Genomic DNA, 15,359 nt, shown 5'->3' with positions numbered 1-15,359 from the left:
AAAGAGACAATACTCGTGATCATGTTTGCAGTTTTGTATCTTTTTCGGTTTGGGAGTCTTATAGAGGAGGGTTGGGGGGGCCTGTTACCCGTCTTTGCCCAGGGGTCCATTTTCTCATAATCCCTCCACGTCTCTCAGTGTTATTCTTGAGTAAATTTACTGGCATTGGTTTGACTTCAGAAGCTGCGGGGACACGATGAAGTTTGGGTTTCTTTCACCAGACAAGAATTTTTAGCTCTTCACAGAAGTGAAGGGAATTTAATCGTAAAATTGGATTTTCTGACTTCCATAAGTATGACGAAAAAATATAAGACGGCCTAAATAACTGATAGAAAACTGACCCTGAGATAAAACTGGATTTACATCTGTAACCAAAATACTACTAATACTATTTTACACTCTGAATACACTTCATCACCACGTATTTGTACTTTCACATCACCCTACCTCGAAACATTTTTACCTTTTGAACAAAATTAATTAAAGTTGTCCCTAAATAAAATTTGCAGAATAGGAAATGGCAAAAAAATAAACAAATAATGGTACTTTTATTTATTAGAACGACAGTTTACTAAGAGTGAACTGATTATTCTGAGTACAGACGGATGACATGCAGCAAGAGCATACAGGGGATTCATGGCCGTTTGAGAGAAAGTGTACGTGTTGTAAATAACATTAGGATAATAACACAAATATGTAATCATTTCACAAAAACATTAAAGACAGACAAGTTAGAGTTGAGTTTACACACTGAACACATCTGAAGTTCAAAACATTTGCTTGCAAAAACAAATCTATACGGTCACAGTATTTCTCAAGTCACTGAATGAGCAAAAAAATGATACAAACATAAATCAACTGAGGACGAGAGACTGGTGCCCAAAGAACAGTATTAACAACAATAACAGTCCTCTGTAAATTCTGTATCAGTACGCTCAAACGTAAAACTAGCACTCAATTTGTGTTGTAATCTGCTTGAGATATGAGGTTCGAACTAAACATCACTGTCAGTTTAGTTGATTTTTAGTGGAGGTGAGTGCAGCTGTAGGAGGAGACGGGAAGGTTTTGGTTCGGACCAGAGTTCACCATCACTTCTTCTGGAAGTGGATGAAATAACATTTCATAGGAGGTCTCAACCTGTTACTCCCAATAATAGACTGTAGTTGTCAAAAGCCCCAAGAAATCTTTTTCCAAAAGTCTTTGACATTCAACTGAGCGTCAGATCCTGTGTACTGCTGCACTGGAGCTAAACAGTTGACCCCAAAACAAGAAAGCATTGTGACCATTTACAAACAGCAATATCACTTATTAAAAGAGTTAAAACGTTGTTGATAAGTTAAAGTGTTCTGCTAAAATATCATTCTATATCTGATGTGATCTATATCTATATCTAAAACAAATCAGTGCAGACATGTACACGCACCGAACAGGAAGTGCGCTTCTGTGAAATGTGAACGTTTGATTTGATCATGGCTTCGCCTTCGCAGCCTGAAATTAAATATCGGTGTCAGATAAACTATGCAGCGTCCCAAGTCCCTCCTGGTGCAATAAAAATGAAACGACAATGTATTCTATTTGGCATCGCTGTTTGGTCTTTCATTTTCAGAATCTAGTCACATTAAGCTTTTTTTTTTCACAATATAAATATGTTTGACACAACTCCAACTCCGTCATTTTTACTCTCTTCTTTTTGATTTTAACACCAACCAATTTTTTCAGTCTTGATCGACGCCAAAACTACGACCATTTTACTTTAAAACCCACACTAAATATTAAAGGAGCACATCACAAGCTCTGCAGATGGGAAACATTTTGATGGAGATTTGCACAATGAAAGGGGCTTCTTATAAGACTGTGAGCACCTTTGTCATTATAAAAAAAATCAATCACTGAGACATAAAATAACCTGAATAACATTGGATAGTTAAAAATTACAATATGTGCAATACAAAGAAAGTTCTCGACTTAACAAGAAAAGATTCAGATTATCTAGGGAATGAGGATGTGTCTCACAATCAAGACAGAGGTATATAAATCAACAAAAATGCCCGCAATATAATGAAAGAAAAAAAAAAACTGACTCACTAAAAAGTGAGAGCAGATGCCTCATGTCTGAAAAAGCAGAGACCCGATGTATGAATACCAAAGAGCCGGTGGTAACATCAGCTGTCAGGTCACGTGACAATATAAATGTTACCTGGGTGAGAGTCAGCTGGTCGTCAATCATCACACCCGTCTACTATCAGCTCTCCTCTTCAATGACATTTCATACAAAACGGGCCAATAAATTACATATATAAACTGATCACATAAGAAAACTAAAAGAAAAACAACCCAAAATGTTTCCACGTTACAAATTAATAAAAATTCTTTGAATGAGCAGCAGTGCATGCAGATTTTCTGGTCCTGTATAAAGTAAGGCACCAGAGGCTTCCAAAATTCACTTGGTATACAGTATATACGTATAAAACAACAAAAATTTTCAAGTGTATTAAAGGCAGTCTATGAGAGTGCATACAACAGATACTGGAGTCATGTGGAGTCTGGTCTTCAGGCTTGAGTACTAGTCATCTTCTGCAGCAACGGGATCTGTCGAAAAAGGGACACGTTATTCAACGTGGCTTTGAGACTCTGAGGCTCTGAAACAAACCCCCATGAATTTTCTATCACTAGGCTGGACCACTTTCGTGACCTACATTTTTTTCCATTCAGTGTTTTTCAGGTTTCAAGTGCTTTGAGGCTCAGATTGGAGACAGAAAGCTGAGTGTATGAAAAACCCATTTCTGCTAGGATCCTTTAGAGGACTTTCCCTGTGAATTTATCCAAGTCCTGGGTTTTCTGACAGAAACATGTCTGTGAACATTGCAGAAATGCAGCGTATCTTGGAATAAACATGTTTTCAAACACAGGTGGTGAGTACAATATTGACGTGAAATAAAAGGCCTCCTTTGAGACGCTATTTTGTTTTTCTTAAAATGACCTCAAAAGGCCCTACTTAAAGATGCATTTCACTCTTTTCATATTATAGTACAGTGCTTTTAAAGATCCTTTTACTAGTCATGAGGAGTCCTTCTCAGCCTCTGAAAACCTTTTCGGGGAAAATAACGCTGACATTGTCATCACAGTTATCTCAGCCTGGGCTTGGACACTAGAAATGTTTTTTTTTTAAAATCTGCGGTAGGAACTTGAGCTGTGGGTGTTAACTAGTCAGAGAGCGTCTACTCTGGACAAAACGCTACCATATCTCGACCTCTGCTACTTTGATTTTGACCCATAATGCTGAATCGCTGGAGTATCCCTTTGCTGAAGTACCATCCAATGACAAAAGGCTGTTTTTTGGGTTGTTTTGTGTTTTTGGCCCTCTTCGGAGAAAACAAAAAACTTATTACTGTATATGATAAACAAGAGAGAAAACTAAATGAAACTAGACTTCCTGCCTCGCGGTTGTCTGCCTCCGCCAACCAGTCAAGTTGCAGGAAATTTGGTCACATTCTCCCCTTCTGCTCCTGAGGTGTGTGTTTAATAATAATGGCAAGAAAAGTCTTTTGGATATAACATGTCATCTATTCATCATTTTATCCCATTATATTACTGTGTTACATTTAGCGTATTAATTCTTGAGTTATGGCCAAAAAGGTTCTTTGTGAGGTTACAATGACCTTGACCTTTGACCACCAAATCCTAATCAGTTCGTCCTTGAGTCCAAGCGAATGTTTTCGCCAAATTTGAAGAAATTCCCTCACGGCGTTCAACCCGAAAACATCATGTCACTGTCGCAGACTGTCACCGAAACATCAGCTAAATCTTTCCCCGTCGTCCTGCAAAGCTGAAGTCATAGATTTGGCCACCAACCGAACCTTGCTGTCAGATCCCATCGCTACCCCTAATCCCTCATGCATTAAGAAATACTACCCATACATTTACATTGGTACAAACCCATGTTATAAAGCCGGCTTACCTTTGACAAATCCACTCCAGTGAGAGCGTTGACAGACGCAGGAAGTTCAGCCAAAAGGCGGTTTACCTCGCCCGTCACGCGGCCACCCTCCCCGCTCAGGATGACGATCTCATTGGTCTTGGCTAATGGCGCTGCCACCTTGGCCGCAATCTGCAAAGATACGGTGAACGGTTAACTGAATGCAGGACATAATCAACATCTCCCATATTAAGTAATCAGAGATCATGTGATACATTCTACAGTCCCAGTCTGATTAGGGATGAATCATGACGACGAAGCCACTGTGAGGATCCCGGGGTGAGACTGAGAGCTGTCATTGCCCTTCACGTATCTTTTCATATCCAGCTGTCTGAAAGAAAATACTTTTTACCATCTTGTGTTCAGTTTTGAATTTGGGTTCGAGAGCTGATTATTGCAACCAAAGTTTCTACATGGAAATATCAATGCATTATGTGTAAAATACAACCATGCCAGTCTCTTTCTGCAGCTTTCAAGCTGCTTGTGTTGTGGGTTGCTGAGGGCGTTTAACAACCACAACATAACAAAAAATGCAGAGGGGCTGGTTGGGCAGACACAGCCAGGCCGTTCCCCGTTTCCAGTCTTTCTGCTAAGCTAACTTTCTCGTGGCAGTAGCTTCATATTTAACGATCAATCATCTCAACAAACTCTTAGCAAGAAAGTAAATTAACCTCTTTCCCGGAATGTCACACTGTCCCTTTGGTGAAGACATTTTTCAATTCATGTAGTGACCTAATGAAAATACTTGCTAGTATTATGCACTAACCTAGAACTGGCTCATGTTTGCTGTAAAAAGAATTAAACATGAACAAACCAGTGAACTGTAAAACAAAGTACAACTGGTGTTTAGAGCGGCTGGATGTGCATTACGGGACTTTTAAGGACACTTGGAGAACCTGACTTTGTTACCTTAGGCAGGGCCTCGAGGACCAGGGCAGTCTTAGCTGCCTCTCCGTACTGCTGGTAGGCCTCCGCCTTCAGTCTCATCTTCTCAGCCTCCGCCTTGCCAACTGCTTCGATCGAGGCAGCCTCCGCCTCGCCGATCTTCCTGATCTTCTCTGCCTGTGCCTGAGCTATCAGCACTGTTTTCATCCTGTTGCAGAGGAAACACACAAGTTCCAGTAGCTGCTGAGCCATCTATCAACACATCTCACTATCAAAAACTAGTTCAGTCAAACAATATCCTCCTTGGCTCTACACAACTTCTAATCATACAACATTTCCAAATCGTCTTTCTGTTCGACAGCTGTCAGAACACTTTAAAAACATTTACCTGACTGAAATTTGGCCCAAAGTGCAACAAAATAATAAAAGTGCTTGGTAAAATGACGGCCACGTGACCGCAGCACATGGTGAGCAGTCTGCTCTTGTTAGTAAGGACACAGGCTGGAAGGACGGGTTTCAAGCCTCTGTGACAGATAAACATCCACCCTGCTAGTAAAACTCTTCCAGAAGTGATGGTGCTGCTCTCGGGCTCCTGACCTTTGACCTCCCTGTAAAGCAGAGCTAATAGAAAGAGACTAATAAAATACTGAATACAGTGCTTTACTGCTCCGAAAATGACTGGACTTAAAAAGCTGCAGGAGCTGACAAATTAGTTGTAATGTGGTGCAGAACGGAGACATTCTGGAAAGTGACTTTATAATGCATCTTTAAATTCGCTGCTAGATTCTTCACTGCTGTCACTTTAAACGTGTTGTTTCTCTCTCTTTCCCTCAGTTTAGACCTGGCTCTCTCTCCCTCTGCATGTGAACCATTAAAACACCACCACTGATTTTGCACCTGCTTTTCTCAGATGTTGCATGGCAGGCATCATGTCCTCTGCTCCACTGGTCAGTCAGCAATGACACATCTGATGCAGCGGCTGTTTGTTAATATTTCCGTTCCCTCCTCCCCTATTTTCGGCCTCTCAACGGCGACACCTTAAAACATTTTGCATGAACCCAAACATACAGTTTTCAGCGGTGCCTCTCTTCCTCCCTTTACTTGTGCAAACCCTGACTGTTTAGTGCCTGAAAAAAAAAGGGCCACAAATAGCGAGCAAATATCCCCCAATAAGTTTACTGCTCATAAACGGCGGCTGTTGCTGTGAGCAGTTAAATTCACAAGGCATGTTTGTGACGAAGGTTACAAGTTTTGTTTTTATTCCAAAAAAAAGCAAACAACAAAGCTGTAGCACTGCTACTTGAGTGGTTTGCATTTTGACATTACCAGATGTTTCAGATCTCTGGTCTAATTAACTTGCTACGTCATCTCTTAAATCAACTAATGGCCGCTGTGTCTGCTGAGGACTGTAGTGATGCCCGTCTTAGTTCTCCCAGTGATCTTGCACTTTCTACTGACTGGTTATACTGGTTGAAAGAGCTCATAAAACCCACTGAAGGCCCAGTTAAAGGAAGGGTTCCCACTCACTTCTGCCCCTCAGCCAGCTGCTTCATTTTGTAGGCCTCGGCCTCAGCGGGCTTCTTGACCACAGCAATGAGTTCCTTGTCAGTCCGGTCTATCTCCTTCTCCTCAATGATGATCTGTTTCTTCCTCTGCACCACTTGGATCTCAATCTCCTCCAGACGGATCTTTTGCTGCTCCTTGGCTGCCTGCAGCTCGTACGCCAGCTGGGCCTCTGCTTTCTGAAAACATCAGCACACAGATTGTCACGTTTCTAAAGCACACGCACCTGAGGTAACACACGTTTTTGGAAAGAACGCTGAAATATACGGTAGTTTGTCCTTTTTGTTTAGCTTTGGTTGTTAAAATCATCGTCATTGTCTCAAACCGTCTTGTTGGATGATGTTGACACTGAGTAAAAGATTCAAACCCAATACTCCATGTTTTATAATGGCATGGCTGCACCATACCCTCAAATGAAAATAGTCCAGATGACTTTTAGATCACATTACACACATTTTCATAACGTTCTCATTTTGGTATCTTTGGAAACTAGCATGTTAAATAAAGTGGGAGTGAATAAGCTGTGGGACTGACCTACCGTCGGGCCCCTGCTTGTAAACAGCCAAACATATCTACATCTAACGGATCAACCCTGAACGTTAAGTCATGCTTCAGTGTAAATTAAAACCTCAGGCGCCCACCTTCGTGTTGACCTCCTGGTTGAAAGAAGCTTTCTGCAGCTCCAGTTTTCGTTTGGAGTCAGCCATCTTGGTGTCGGCCTGGAATTTGACGTCCATCATCTCCTTCTTACATTCTGCCTCCTGGGAGATAATAAAGAAGTAGAGCGGTGATCAGTTGGTTGTTGTGGACAACAGAATCCATTTCTCAGTCTCCCGCCCACTAGAGCCTCCTTACCCGTATCCCAGCATCCCTCTCTGCCTCAGCCACACCGATGTCTGCATCCCTCTGAACAGCGGCAGTCTGGGTCTTCCCAAGGGAGCTCAGGTAATCCAGTTTATCATACACATCCTGAATCATAGAGAAACGGGTCAACCTGTAAGCTGCAGAGCTCAGCTTACTGTAAACACTGAATCAAGTACAACTGACAAGAGTTTTTCAATGTAGAAACTCATCCATCTCAGGCTACATAAAGCCAGGCTGTAACAGAAGAGTGTCGAACCGAGACACAACAGGTTTGTGCTATTTGTCAAAATTCTGTTTGGCTGTGGGGTAAATGGTCATTGGCTGGAAATCTTTTCCAGTTAATGAAGTGATGAATAAAAGCATGACGTCAAAATATAAAAATAGCGCTTTCTTCAATGGAGGCTGGATTAAATGGAAGTGACAATTTTTCTACACACTGCAACCAGCCACCATAAGGAAAATATTTCAGCAGGTCTGCGGCGGGAACATTTAATTTGATTTGTAGTGGGTTTTCTAAATATCTAATGTCTCTCACCACTGATTAGGGCAAATCTGTCTACTGCTCCGCTAGTGAGTAGTTAGTAGTGAGTAGTTAGTAGTGGTCAGCTACAAATAGACGCCTTCTATCTGTGCCTGGTAACAGCTTATTGAGTCCTGCACCGGCACTGAAGCGTTGCTGGCACGAGAAAACCCCTCATTAACCAAAGTAACTGTTGGCGGTGCCATCTGATTATTGACAAGGTCTCAGCTACATTCAACAATAACATAAGGAACATCAGCAGTCCAACAGGATACTTTTTCTCAATAATACCAATCTACACCAACACCAGTTTTTTTCCTGTCTTGAATCAGGAAGATCAAAAACAAAAACTAAAATAAAGACAACCCATAAATGTCTGAGGCCTCCACTAATGAGCTAACTGGTCCTGACGCATCGCAGAAACCATCTCGACCTAGACTACTTAATGGGATAGAAATGGACTCTGGGCTCGCAGCAAAGCACTATGGTCAGCTGCAAGACAGGGCGGCTGTTGACTAATGTTTGTGACTTCTAAAGTAGTGCTGAGCATATAAAACACACAAGTGCCAAGCGTATGAAGTGATGACTAAAACTGTTTCACTGGTAGTTCATGCGTCTTACAGAAATGGATACGACAGAACGCTCACAAACACAATGACGCTCTTCTGAGCTGCATTACCCAACAAACAGAAACCTCAACTTCTGCTGGGTTCCAGTGGGATCATTTTTCCTTTCAGAGGAAGTGGAGGGATTCATCTTACTATGGTGCCACTGAAGACTTTAGGCAAGTGACCATTATGTGAAGCAGGAGATTGATGGATTGTACCACTCGACATGAGCTGTAGAAGGATTTCTAGCCACTAGGGATGTGTCAATATCAAAATTTCAAAATATATCATGGTAAACTGTATTATCAGGATATTTATAAAAATTTCTGAAATACTACTATTAGAGCTGAAACAGTAAAATTACTTCTATGAAAATAAATCTATGATGCCTTGATGGCGAAAAATCTCTATGTTCGGTGTTGAAGCAGGTTTCTGTGACTCATTCATACACATTGGACAGTTGAGATCCTGTGCATCATGAGTAGTGTCTGTCTTTTCAAAATGATGCTGGAGTGGGCGAGGACGCCCCATTTGGTGAATATATTTCCTCCACCCTCAATTCTCTCTCTTGCATCCCCCGCTGTGAGGAGCTAAGACGTGAGGAAGAGACACGGGTGAAGGAAGCAAAGAGCCACGTTACCTGAATGGGGAGTGCCCATGGAGCCTCGTTCACTGGTTGTGTCTGCTCTGCTCATTTGGCACCAGGAGATCGGCGTTCCGTTTTGGCTAAACGCAATTCAACTAATAATGAAGGCCAGAGCACTGTGCTCTGTTCACAGTGTCCTCTGAAAATGATGGTCACGGTGTTACCGTATATAGTAAAACCTGTGTACATCTTTGCTAGTCGCACAGGAAAACACAAAACCAGTTTTAGGGCTCGTAGTGGCCTGACGATCTTCTTCGTCCGCTCCTCTTAATATTTAACTAACTGGCCAACTAAACTCTGCCTTTTGAAGATACAATACTCAAACCCTGTAAGCTTGAGAGGTGGCTATAAAAGATTTTGCTTGTACTCAGTGAATTCAATCAGAAATAAGTATCAAAACATCCACAGAAACTTCTTACACCACTTGTGCAGCATAATCTACTTCTATGCTCTTGATCTGTATGGTCCACACATGCTGAACAGGCACCTGTGCTGGTTTGTTCTTGGTTGAGACTGCAGCTCTATTTTAAAATGTGCTGTTTTCCCTTTATATCTGAGAGAATATCAAGTCAAAACCCACGCTAATTGTATTATTGTGATCTTTCTTTGCTCAATAGCTACATTAGCATTTTCTTCAAGTATTCTTATCACTGCACTCCCTGGCCGTTGTCAGAGGACCAGGTATTATTACCATAGCCGCCTACAGCACCTTCCACCCACCTTGATGGTAAAGCTGAGAATCTCGATGCCCATCCTGCCCACATCAGGAGCTGCTACCTCCCGCACCAGTTTGGCAAACTGGTCCCTGTCCTGATAGATCTGCTCTATAGTCAAAGTACCTGCAAAAAAGAAACTCCTTGCAATTCAAAATGTCACTTTCACAAAGCCGGAGCAGCAGTTTTCATCTTGAGTGTTGTGCATTTTTACTGTTCAACAAGATTTCTTGGGTTTATGTAAAATCAAAGGCAGCAGATTTTCCTTCACATTTTAGAGACATGTGTACTCCTTTATATTAAGTAGTACAAAGGTCAAAGAGTCATAATGTTTTCTTGTGATATAAATATGCATGACAGGCCCCACGGGGCTGCTGTAACCAGCCAATCTAGAGCTAAGTCGATTAGTTGTTTAGTTTGCAGGAAAAAAGGGCACCTATTTTGATAATCTATTAATTGTTTGTAAATGTTAATTTTTCAAGAAAAAATGCCAAAGCTTCCAGGCTGTTCATTGCAAAGATTTAGTTCTTTTCTCTGTTTTACATATTTGTAAACTAAATATCTTTTGGTTTTGGATTGTTGGTCGGGCAAAAGAAGAAATCTGAAGACGTCACATTAGGCTTGACAAATCAAGAAAATAATTATTTTTAGTCAATTATTTAAACTGGCATCTCAGAAAACAAATTTACGTTTCCTAACTTTGACAAACACACAGTTAAAATTAAATCAATGTCCGTACCTAGAATGGAGCGCAGATGTCCCTCCAAAGTCTGTAGAATCACAGTTTTGATTTCAATCACGGATTTACCCAGAAACTGCTCACAAGCTAATGCCAGCAAGTCCTGTTCTGTCATGACTTTCACCTGGAGAAGACACAGTGATGGAGTGAGGGCAGCTCATCTGGTGACAGACCCAGAGTATGGGAAGTATGGGATTAAACAAATGTTTAATGTTGCCTCGACACAAGCAGCTGCACAACTTTGCCCAAATAAACAAGTCTAAACTTGGCAACATTTTATTTAGATCAGGAAGTATCTGATCAAAGAGGAAGCAAACAAGACAAACCACCCAAGCAGACATCCAAATCCAGCTTTTGGTACTTCCGTTGTTTTTCTGGTTTTTTTATTCTGTGCTTGGGACACATTTCTGTAAGTATTAAAAAAGCAGCGACACAGTGAAGACACCGGGATGTGGTCTTACCTGAGCCACCCCTGTGACAGTGATGGCAACCCCCTCTGCTGTTTCCACATCCTCACAACGAGGCTGCAGAGTCATGATCTCCAGGGTTATCCTACAGCAAGGAACAAAAGCAGTTTCATAGTCCACGAAGAGAGGAATATGAATCATAAGAGTAAGCTGTGGAATACTGGAATAAAATCTGTAGATGCCATAGTCATAGTTCAATCAGACTGCGCGATGTGGAAGAGGTGGGTCTATTTGTGACTGTAAGCAGATACATCTCATCCTTCCTGGAAATTAACAGAGGGCAAAATCTGGTGTCACCAGTACAGATCATTACAACAGAACATTACTAACGAAATGAAGTAATGGAGTATTTTAAAATATCAGTCGTGCCATGTGGCAGGGCCGTTGAACAGCGATGCGGAATAAGAAAATGCTGTGACAACATGCTTGATCTCCTGGTGGAGCTCCACCGGCCATCTCAGTGCACTGTGGCCCATTTACTTCATCTCCAGATAGTGTGCAGATTTTTTTTCCCCTGCGACTGTTCCACTGGTGGCAGATTGTCTTTGGGTTGACCACAGCCCTAATTTCAAGATAACATAAAAGTCCCTGTACTGTGATTTCACCTTTGGGTGTCTGAGATGAACCACCAAGCCCAGGCCCAGCCTCCCACGATGTAGGTCTTATCGTTGGATTCGAAACAACCACCTGAGGGAAGAGGAACAATTCAATTAAGAAAAGCTTTGTGTTCAATAATCAGTCACTTTGCATCCAACATCAAATACCACGATGATATCAAACTGTAGGAAAAAAAAAAAAAAGAAGCACAGAAATTCCCCTTAACACTGACCAGTCGTCTGATTTATTCAGTGTTTGTCTAATGAGGTACTGCAGCTGTAAACTAAATGATAAGTCTGTGATGAAACACATCGGTGCTGGTGTTGATACAGACATTTCTTTTCTAAGTTAAAAAATCTGCATTTCATGTGTTGAAAAAGGCTCAACACGCCATCTACTGGTTTAAATCATCCTGAATCTCGCAAGGCCGATGCTTTCATAGAGTCGGTCGTTTGGGACTTATCTCCATCAGGACATTTATAGAGAAAAAGAATGTTAACGCCCTGAATCAGAGGTGGGCAGTCCACCTCCCCCAGCACCCGTCCTTGAGTCAGCGTCTGTGAAACGGCGCTCACTTTCAGATGTATACTGATCAAGACTCATCCTGCACAGGAGTTTACACCATCTTTTGCTAATTCTCTACTTAGTATTTTTCAGTTTTGGCGCAGTGGTTCAGACTTGTGCTTCTGACGGCTGTGGAAACACCACCGGACCGCTTTCTTTCCCTTCAGACCCTCGTGTGGCTCTGCAGCGGTTGGAGATGGCAGCGGGTCCCTCGACAGCAACACACTGCTATGTACATTTGCATTTGGCATTTTTCAGAGAGTGGCTCAGAACCATCATGGTCCTCCACACACAACGTCCGCTTCAGGGGATTCTGGAGGGAAAAGACCTCCACCGCCAAATAGCCCTCTGGCATAGGTGCCTTGGGGTCACTGAGCAACTCCTGCCTCACACATCCCCAAACTAAGAGAGTGGGGGATATAAAGGTAAGTACATAAGTATTTGGACAGTGACACAATTTTCCTTGTGTCCTCTGTGCGCCACCACAGTGGATTTGAAACAAAGACATCCAGATGTGATTGAAGTGTAAACTGTCAGCTTTAATTAAAGGGGTTTGACAAAAATATCACATTAACCGTTTAGGAATCACAGCCATTTTTATACATAGACCCTCGTCTTCAGGGGCTCGGAAGTAACTGGACAAACCAACATAATTATATATAATCAGGATTAACATAACACTCGGGTCGGGTGATAGACCTGAGGGGCTGTGACAATAAACCAGGACAGGAAAGCAGAAACAAAGATTTATTTCTTCAGATGTTCCTCTAGTCTTTGCTTTTTAACTCGTGAATGACTGAATATTTTTACATTTCCCGGGCTGTGACAAAAGAGAACCTCTCTTTGGTCGACCTGGTCGTAACACAGACATTTTCAACCGGTCACGACGGGTCACAACTAGACATTGCTACGTTTCAGGAGTCGCAAGTCGATCTGCAACAATTAGTCAACTAATCGATGAGTCAATGGACAGAAAATTAATCAGCAACTGTTTTCATAATCTGTTAATCATTTTAGTCAATCTTCAAGTACAAATGAAATGAAACTGACTTGTGAGGGGACGACAGCAGGGCCAACCTTTCCCCAGCTGCCTAAAAGTGCTCTCTCAAACTTTGTACCTTTCCAGTCGGTTTTCTGTTTTAGTTTATTTGGCTCTATTTACTGAACTCTCTGCTAATTATTCACAGCCTTTCAGCGCTGGAATGTAACTAAGTATACTTAATTAAGTTCTTCACTTAAGTACAATTTTGAGTATTTCCATTTTATGCCAATTTATACCTTTACTTCAAAACATTCCAGTGGGAAATGTTGTACTTTTTATTCCACTACATTTATCTGACAGCTGTAGTTACTTGCTACTTTACACATCAGGATTTTACGAGAATATACCGTGCTTCTAGAAAATACAACACATTGTTAAAGGTTAAACCAGTGATTTCCAGCCTTTCGGGCTTGTGACCCTTCGTTTAAAAGCAGTGTCTAGTTGGGGGCTTTTATCGCGCTTCAGCTGTTTGAGTTCTTAGTAGTTTCACCAAAGAGAGATTTAATCTCTTAACCTCTCAGATAGTTTCATTTAAACAAAATGTTCGAGGCTCAATGAGGTCAAATGATCCAGTATTTCACAAAACAAGTCCAAAATACTTTCTCTTCTAATCTAATAGAATCCCATATGTGTCAGTCGCAGGGATGAAAATAAGAAGTATTTTTACTGTGAGACTTTTATTACATTTGAGTATTTTCCACTGCAGTATTGGTACTTCTCCTTAAGCAAAGGATCCGATTACTTCCTGCACCACTGCAGCTGTTTTTTGACAGAGCTGATGGAGGAGAGCTGGCATCCAACCCTCCAACTACAATTTGTGGTTCAACTCTACCCACCGGAGCTCACTGATCACCGACAGTGTTTTTCTAAACTTTAGTGCCTGAGCCGTTATTTCTCTGATGACGCATCAAAGCATCTCGGTCAGGTGACCTAACGGTCCTAAAGGTTTTAGCTAAGATCAGCTAAACCGCGATTAACGTCAATAATTAACGTTAAAAACACAGAAATTAACACAGACGCCAGTGTTTTTTTAGCTTTCGCAGACACCAGCCAGTGGTTTTGCTACAAAAAGCGGCAAGTTAAAGGCGGTTTGGTTATCCAGTTTATCCCCGGACACCAGCCAACCGTTAGCTCTGCTATCATCAGGACCGTTAGCAGCTTCGTTAGCACTGCGAGAGGCGGATCACCTACCCGAGACCACCAGAGCCTCGTTTGGACCCACAGTCAAACAGTTCCCCATGGCGACTCAACACGGCAGCGGACAGGAGAAAAGCCAGAACAGTCGGAACAGTCGGATCTTCGGAGGAGCTGGCGATGCAGACGTAGCCGATGTTTAATCCGAGTCGGCCGATGTGAGAGTCTCCACGTCCCGAGCGATGACAGCAACAGCAACGACAACTGCCCCGCCTAACGACACCGGGCTGACGTAACGAGTCAGCACGGGTACTGCGGAAGAGGGCCCGCTAAAATAAACGCACAAATAAATACAAAAAAACCCCGAAACAAATAAAAACCCTGTGAGAAATAATAAAGGATAAAATAAGATGAAAAGGCTGAAACAAACGCTGGAAACCAAAGCAAAACAAACGTTTTAAGAAGTGATTTACAAGAAGTCACTGATTCTGCAAGTCTCAAGCGTAAGGCCGATATTAAAATCATCGTCGGAACATCTTGCTTTTCTATGTTTGTTCATTTTCGTCACCGCTTTGGAACAAACTGCTTTTACGGCTCTAAAAACGAAACCCCAGCTTTCCTGTGTAGTAACGTGGCTTTGGGAGTTTTTATACAGGACAGAAAGGTTGAGAATCTTGTAAACAGTTTGGTCCTGCTGGTAAAATATGAATTACATAAATGTATTAATTAGTTCATTCTTCAGTGGGGATATTACAGATATTCATCCCAATTATTTGTATTAATTAATTGACTTCATCAATCAGTGAAGCCCTGCACGCTAAACAGCCTGCGATCTACTTATAGTGATGTGTTTTTACCGCCCCCGGTGGTCAAAGTATAGAAGTGCAGCACGGGGAATTTCGTCAAGCGACGTCAATGTATACCATCGTTTCCGGTAAATACTTTCAAACTACAAGGACAAAAACGAAAGCACTCATGCAACGACCCCTTTAGTTGCTGCCTGGTGATCCCACATTCCTCAGTTGTAATAATACGGATATT

At 41.8% G+C, this 15,359-nt stretch overlaps 1 protein-coding gene across 1 annotated transcript; it reads right to left on the bottom strand.

Moving 5' to 3' along the window:
• Nucleotides 1–551: 551 nt before the first annotated feature.
• On the bottom strand, nt 552–14,424 carry LOC120792395 (flotillin-2). Its single transcript, XM_040131557.1, has 11 exons — nt 14,376–14,424; nt 11,587–11,668; nt 10,976–11,066; nt 10,515–10,638; nt 9,783–9,901; nt 7,280–7,393; nt 7,066–7,185; nt 6,389–6,603; nt 4,886–5,069; nt 3,959–4,108; nt 552–2,589 (listed from the first exon to the last, which is right to left on the bottom strand). The coding sequence occupies exons 1-11, from the start codon at nt 14,422–14,424 to the stop codon at nt 2,551–2,553; spliced, it is 1,287 nt and encodes a 428-aa protein (XP_039987491.1). The 3' UTR covers nt 552–2,550.
• Nucleotides 14,425–15,359: the final 935 nt, after the last annotated feature.

Source organism: Xiphias gladius, chromosome 7 (assembly GCF_016859285.1).
Source record: "Xiphias gladius isolate SHS-SW01 ecotype Sanya breed wild chromosome 7, ASM1685928v1, whole genome shotgun sequence".
In the NCBI taxonomy this organism is placed as follows: domain Eukaryota; kingdom Metazoa; phylum Chordata; class Actinopteri; order Istiophoriformes; family Xiphiidae; genus Xiphias; species Xiphias gladius.
This window is presented reverse-complemented; position numbering and strand designations above follow the sequence as displayed.